Source organism: Nylanderia fulva, unplaced genomic scaffold, assembly GCF_048542155.1.
Source record: "Nylanderia fulva isolate GAGA-0341 unplaced genomic scaffold, ASM4854215v1 Scaffold983, whole genome shotgun sequence".
NCBI lineage: Eukaryota > Metazoa > Arthropoda > Insecta > Hymenoptera > Formicidae > Nylanderia > Nylanderia fulva.
In genome coordinates, this window is record NW_028191116.1 from 1 (window position 1) to 7500 (window position 7500).

Here is a 7500-nt window from a genome sequence, read left to right on the forward strand (position 1 = left end):
ATGTCGCAGTTCCTTGTACTTTTGCATGAACTCTACGTACATGTCCTTAAAGTCGGCATCTTTCTCTAACCTTTTCTCCGTCTGTTGCAGAGCACGACTGGCGACGCGACGAGTCCCAGACAGATCCGGGAGAGGCTCGATCGTTGGCAGCCGCACTATGTACCTGCCGTCAGGAGAGCGCGAGTGATGACGGCGGTAGTGCTCCTCGCACTCTAGTTCCGCCTTGGTGAGGGTCGGAGATGGCCGGTGGACTTCCTCCTGCTCCCAGAACCGCCGCACCAAGCAGGTGATGTCCTCCTTGATTTGGCAGTGATGAGCGGAGATGTGTTGGCTGGGCGCAGTCGAGCTAACTGTACCTGAGAGAATCCAGCCCAACGAGGTTTGTTGAGCTACTGGATCCTTAGAACCTCCTTTTCGTAGACCCTGACGGATGATGGTCCCATATACGTCGGCTCCCAGTAGGATGTTGACGGGGTCCGAGGAGCAGAATTCCGGATCGGCGAGCTCCAGGTCCTCCAGATGGGTCCAGGTTCGTCTACTGCTGCGGCATCCTCCGGAAAACAGCGTCAACTTCGGCAGCACCAAAGCGTTGACGAAGGTGGGCGATTCCCCTCTGCGCGACTGCAGGGTAAGTCTCACCTTCCCCTTTGTCACTCCGGTCCTTTTCTCTCCGACTCCATAGACACTAACGGCGGCTGCTTTTCTAGGGAGTCGTAAGCGCTGCGCTAATCGCTCCGAAATGATGGAGGATTCGGAGCCCTGGTCGATCAGAGCGCGAGCGGACTGCCAGCTTCCGTGGCAGTCGAGGACGCGGACCCTAGCCGTAGCGAGCAGCACCGTTGCGGAGGAAGAGTCTGCGCCTTGAGCCACGTGAGACGTCGTGGCGGCCTCGGCTTCCCGGAATGCATCGTGAAGCGAGGAGTGATGTCGACTGCCACACGCTGTACACGTCTTCTTCGATAAGCACTCGGAAGATTGATGCCGGCCAAGGCAGTTTGAGCAGAGCTTATGCTCACGGACGAGCTGCTTACGCGCCATCGCCGTCTTATCCTTATAGTCGCCGCAGAACATAACAAAGTGGTCCCCCTGGCAGATGGAGCACCGGCTTCTGGACTTCTCTTTTGGATTTTGGCCTTTGACGTGGTGGCTCCTCGTTGATTTCGTAGTGCTGGAGCTGCTGCTGTCGTTCCTGGCCGGAAACAGCGCCTCCAACGTATGGAGCCGACGTTCTATGAAGGCCTCAAGCGAGGCGTAGCTTGGCGGACTCGTGGTGTGACTTATATCACTCTCCCATTCTCGCCTCGAGCGGCTGTCGAGGAGCTCTACGACGAGGTGGACGAAGAGATCCTCCGTGCGGTCTATCGGTCGGTCTATGCTCTTCAGGGAGCTGACAGTTGTTTTTACTCCATGGAAAAGCCTCCTCAATTCAGCGGCGGATTCGCTTTTCATCTTGGTCAACGCTAAGAAATTATTCAGATAATTACGAGTCAGCAATCTTTTGTTCTCGTAATAATCGCTTAGAGTTTTCCAGGCGATTTCATAGTTGTCTTCTGTGGTGCTGAGGTTACGAATCAGCAGATCGGCGTCACCCTTCACACAAAGTTTTAAGTAGTGTAACTTCTCCACAGGTTTTGCTGCCTGATTCCGGCCGATGAGGGATTGGAACAGATCCCGGAATGAAGGCCAATCCTCGTATTTCCCGGCGAAGGTAGGCGGTTGGATTTTTGGAAGCGCTGTCCGAAGAGCGGGACTAGTTGTCGCGGCCGCGGTAGAGCTGGCTGCCTGTAGCTGCAGCTGGAGAGCGCTCTTCAGATCGAGCATGAGGCCCTTGTTCAGCAGGTAAGCTTCCTCGCCTAAGGACGGGATGTCCTGTTTAGCGTAGACCTCATGCTTTATTTCGTCAACCCGATCGGCTAACGTATCATTAAGAGCGTCGAATTTATCCCATAGCTTCTCGAGATTTTGAAGCCGGGCCTCCACCGCGCCGGGGGTCATATTGGCCTCGCCGAGCTTCCGCAGGTTCTCGAACGCGCGCGAGATCTTGCCGTATAGCACCGTGGCGGTGGCAATGATCGCCTTCGTGTCTGTCATTTCTAACAATGTTTCTCTGTTCCAGAAGCACTGGTCACCGACACTCAATTACAATCGCTTCCGTGGCACCGGATTCACAGGAGGTTCCGGAGGAATCCGGCTCGAAGGACCAAAAAATGTGCGCGACGGAAAGATGGATAGGACGTGGTCGGAAGCGAGACCGAGAAATAGACACAACACTCAACACACGCGTAACGTTCACAAAAAAAATATATTTATATAAACTATTAACAAAAATACAATTAATATACCGCACCGAATTTACCGAGAGAATTAGCCGAGTCGTAAATTACTAAGTGTCCGCAAGCAACGGTAATGAATTAGACAAAGACAAGCAATCTTTATCGTATGAACACACTTTATTCGCGATGAGCAATCGGAAAAAGCGCCGCGGTCGCGAGAGAGGAGGCTTATATACGCCTTGTAATTCTAGAATATTCGAGTACATTTGCTGTCGTTCTATTGTGATATTAAGGGTGAAGGAACGTTTACTGTAATTATTTACTTGTTTTTCTCTCCTCTCGCGCGACAGCGGTGTTTACAATTTAGACTGTTTTAAGCGCTTGTTTTCGAAGGCGCGGAGTATCCGTATACTCTCGCGGCCGAGCGCTAATTTAAATATAATTTAAAATACGCATGTTAGACCACGATATTAATTAATAAATTATATGCATGCTGCATGAGGCATGATCGAGATGCATGAATATTTTAACGCTTTCTTGTCCGCGGGTTATTACCGTTCGAATCTCGAACACTGCTCGTTCAAGTAGTTTGTTACAATCCTGGCGTTGTGTGGTCAAGCACCGTCTTGTTGAAAGAACATTTTATTTCTTTCAAATAGTGGCACTTCTTCTAAAAAATCGGGCAGATTTTCTTTCAAAAGTTCCGCGATACCATAGGGTACGCCTATTTAGCAGGCTAGAGTCTCGTTCGTTATCGGAATTAACCAGACAAATCGCTCCACCAACTAAGAACGGCCATGCACCACCACCCACCGAATCAAGAAAGAGCTATCAATCTGTCAATCCTTCCGGTGTCTGGGCCTGGTGAGGTTTCCCGTGTTGAGTCAAATTAAGCCGCAGGCTCCACTCCTGGTGGTGCCCTTCCGTCAATTCCTTTAAGTTTCAGCTTTGCAACCATATTTCCCACGGAAACCAAAATCTTTGGTTTCCCGGAAGCTGCCCGCCGAGTCATCGGAGGAACTTCGGCGGATCGCCAGCTGGCATCGTTTATGGTTAGAACTAGGGCGGTATCTGATCGCCTTCGAACCTCTAACTTTCGTTCTTGATTAATGAAAACATTTTTGGCAAATGCTTTCGCTTCTGTCCGTCTTGCGACGATCCAAGAATTTCACCTCTAACGTCGCAATACGAATGCCCCCATCTGTCCGTATTAATCATTACCTCGGGGTTCCGAAAACCAACAAAATAGAACCGAGGTCCTATTCCATTATTCCATGCACGCAGTATTCAGGCGAAGGTAGCCTGCTTTAAGCACTCTAATTTGTTCAAAGTAAACGTACCGGCCCGACTCGACACTCAGTAAAGAGCACCGCGACGGGATATTAGTTGGGCCGCCCCTCGCGAGGCTAAGCCCACCGGTAGGACGTCCCACATCACGCCAGTTAAACACCGCGAGCGGTGAACCGACGGTGTGCGACACAGATTCAACTACGAGCTTTTTAACCGCAACAACTTTAATATACGCTATTGGAGCTGGAATTACCGCGGCTGCTGGCACCAGACTTGCCCTCCAATGGATCCTCGTTAAAGGATTTAAAGTGTACTCATTCCGATTACGGGGCCTCGGATGAGTCCCGTATCGTTATTTTTCGTCACTACCTCCCCGTGCCGGGAGTGGGTAATTTGCGCGCCTGCTGCCTTCCTTGGATGTGGTAGCCGTTTCTCAGGCTCCCTCTCCGGAATCGAACCCTGATTCCCCGTTACCCGTTACAACCATGGTAGGCGCAGAACCTACCATCGACAGTTGATAAGGCAAACATTTGAAAGATGCGTCGCCGGTGCTAGGACCGTGCGATCAGCACAAAGTTATTCAGAGTCACCAAAATAAACGGTGGACGAACGGCGAGCCGCCCGCCACCGATTGGTTTTGATCTAATAAAAGCGTCCCTTCCATCACTGGTCGGGACTCTGTTTTGCATGTATTAGCTCTAGAATTACCACAGTTATCCAAGTAAATGTGGGTACAATCTAATGAACCATAACTGATTTAATGAGCCATTCGCGGTTTCACCTTAATTCGGCATGCACTGAGACATGCATGGCTTAATCTTTGAGACAAGCATATGACTACTGGCAGGATCAACCAGGGAGCTTCGTGTTCGGTTACTCGCAAGGGAGTAACTCGCGAGCGAGCCCGAAGACTCGTCGCTAGCTCTTTTTCGCGCGCGCGCGCGTTCGATGCCGAAACACCGACGCGCGCGCGACACGCTCGTATGTGCCATTTTATTTGCCGCCGGTCTTGCTCAGCCGGTCGGCGACACTCTGCTGTGTTTAACGCTATTATGTAAAGCGTACGAGAGAACGACGGAGGCGAGAGTAAACCCCCGACGCCGCCGCCTCTCCTCTTCTTCCTCCTCCTCTCCGTTCAAAAATCCACAAGATCAAAATACTCGTGTTCTTATTCTCCCAAATGTTATGATGCGCGGTCTCGAGAGACCGCGCGATTCACCCTGACGCTAGATCGACGATGGCGATGCTTAGACGTCGAGGACTGTTCTGTCTGGTTCGTACGCGTTTAACCGCACACGACCAGCAATAAGATTTCGCTACGGCGTACAAAGCGAGCGGGAAGAAGCAACTCTTCCCGCAAACTCGTATCCGTGGAGTAGATGCTCGGTAAGCGCGACGATTCCGCTGCTGCGTACGAAACGAGAGGGAACCGCGCGGCCAACACACTAGAGGCGTGCGCGCCACATAAGAGCCATTCGGTCTTGCGACACCGACTCGTGGCAATGCTGTGCTCGTAATAAATAAGTGTGCGTTAATTTTGCGCGCGTTCGGCGACGAACGAGAAGAGCCGCACCGTAATCCCCGGCGAAGAGGAATACGAGACGACGCGAGAGTCGAACGTACGTTCTCGCGAGACACGCAACCTCCAAGCATGAGAAGACTTGGCGGCGGCGCGTTCTGCGACGATCGTATATTATTTTATATATTCGTGGTTTCCAAAATCAAACATTTTATATATAAATGTTCTCTCCGTGTCAGAGTCGCGACTCGACAAAATCCGTTCTCGACCCGTTCGGGCGATTCTTCGTTTGTCAACGTCGAGAGCGCGACACGTACAATATTAATCTCTCCTACCTCTTATAGTACCCAACCGACCGGCCAAGCGGTCGGCGACGGTACGGAGAGCGGTCGAAACACGCCGGAGTGGCGAGAGACTCGAGAAAGTACGTTTACGACTCGTCCGGACTCGCTCGACTCGTTCGACGCGCCGAGCGCGACGTATCTCTTATAGTACCCAACCGGCCGGCCAGGCGGTCGGCGACGCACGGTCCTACGCACGGCCGTATGCGAGCGCGAGCGCCGAAAGGCGCGTTCAATCGAGACATTGTCGCGGAGAGCGAACGATCGAAAAGTCCTATTGTACCATAAAATATTATCACGATAGCCGTATGGCGAATGTCAAACAACGATAATTAGCATTAATTAAGAAGGAAACAAACGAAATGCCGGGACAATAAGGTATAAGCACCGACGGTACCTCCGGGCCGGGCGGCACCTACGGGCCAGGCGGCACCTCCGGGTCGGGCGGCACCTCCGGGCCGGGCGACACCTCCGGGAATTACGGCCGACCGGCGACACCTCCGGACCGGGCGACACCTCCGGGAACCACGGCCGACCGGCTACACCTCCGGGACGGGCGGCACCTCCGGACGACCGAATGATCTCTCGAAGTCAGACGACCGCCGGCGGTACCTCCGGAACACTTAACGACGATTTACGGCGCAGCAACGAGGAGAGCTACGTAAAAACGTTTCGGACGAAAGTTACTTACTATTCGGCGCTCGCTCGACATGAGGGCGCTGTCCGATTACTAACTCGAAACGTGTCTCTCAAACCCACGTGTCGGAGACATATATTTCGAATTATTACGGATGATACGCAACACGCAAGCTGCGGTGACCGCGATTACGGTACGGAACACTCGCCCGATGCGAAATCACGCGCGCGGCAACCGAGACGGCTCGTTACGGGCGTGATTATACGTGCGGCACCACATAACGGCCGGCGTCAACTTAGGGGACGGACGGCACCTCCGGGACGGGCGACACCTCCGGACGACCGAATGATTTCACCAAGTCCGTCGCCCGCCGGCGGTACCTCCGGGGCACTTGACGGCGAGTAGCGCCGCTACGAGGAGATAATGCTACGATACGGAAATACGTTTCGGACAAAGGTTTCGTACTTTTCGACGCTCCGCACGACCGCGCGACACGATTATTACGATATCTGCTAATTCCCGGTTACCACTCGTCGGATGCACAATCTTCGAGATTCTACGACCGATAACGTGGACGAATGCAGGCAGGATGCCGATAAGCGAAGCCGGAGTGTTTGCACGAATAAACTTTCCGATGCGTCCTCATTTAATTAATCTCATTTAGCTAGCTCGTTAGCGGTACAAGCGAGAACTCGGGAACAGGCGCAAGTTCCCTCGCGGCGCGTTGCTCTCGCCGGCGAGCGAGAAATTTTTCCAGGCCCGATAGCGGCGTGTTGCCTTGATTAGCGGGCGACACCTCCGGCGGCACGCGACGCCCGTAACCCAAGTACGATCGCGGCGTGTTGCTTTCGTTGGCGGGCGACACCTCCGGCCGCACAAGCCGCTTTTTCCAAGTTCGCTCAGCGGCGTGTTGCTTTCGCCGGGCGAGCGACAAATTCATCCAAGTCCGTTCGCGGCGTGTTGCTTTCGCCGGGCGAGCGACAAATTCATTCCAAGTTCCGTCGCGGCGTGTTGCTTTTCGCCGGGCGAGCGAGAAATTCTTCCAAGTCCGTTCGCGGCGTGTTGCTTTCGCCGGGCGAGCGAGAAATTCATCCAAGTTTGTTCGCGGCGTGTTGCTTTCGCCGGGCGAGCGAGAAATTCATCCAAGTCCGTTCGCGGCGTGTTGCTTTCGTTGGCGGGCGAGAAATTCATCCAAGTCCGTTCGCGGCTTGTTGCTTTCGCTGGCGGGCGACACCTCCGGCGGCACGCGCCGCCCGTACCACAAGTCCGATCGCGGCGTGTTGCTTTCGTTGGCGGGCGACACCTCCGGCCGCACAAGCCGCTTTTTCCAAGTTCGCTCGCGGCGTGTTGCTTTCGCCGGGCGAGCGACAAATTCTTCCAAGTTCGCTCGCGGCGTGTTGCTTTTGCCGGGCGAGCGAGAAATTCTTCCAAGTCCGTTCG

The 7500-nt window shown here is 53.5% G+C and overlaps 1 protein-coding gene and 1 pseudogene across 1 annotated transcript; both read right to left on the bottom strand.

Moving 5' to 3' along the window:
• Nucleotides 1-40: 40 nt before the first annotated feature.
• Nucleotides 41-2091, bottom strand: LOC146719431 (uncharacterized; the record flags this gene model as incomplete). The annotated part of the gene is made up of 1 exon (XM_085490151.1): nucleotides 41-2091. A coding segment is annotated over exon 1 (2051 nt), but the record flags the coding sequence as incomplete, so codon positions are not given.
• A 1148-nt stretch (nucleotides 2092-3239) lies between these two features.
• Nucleotides 3240-4420, bottom strand: LOC146719432 (small subunit ribosomal RNA; annotated as a pseudogene).
• Between the last annotated feature and the right edge of the window lie 3080 nt (nucleotides 4421-7500).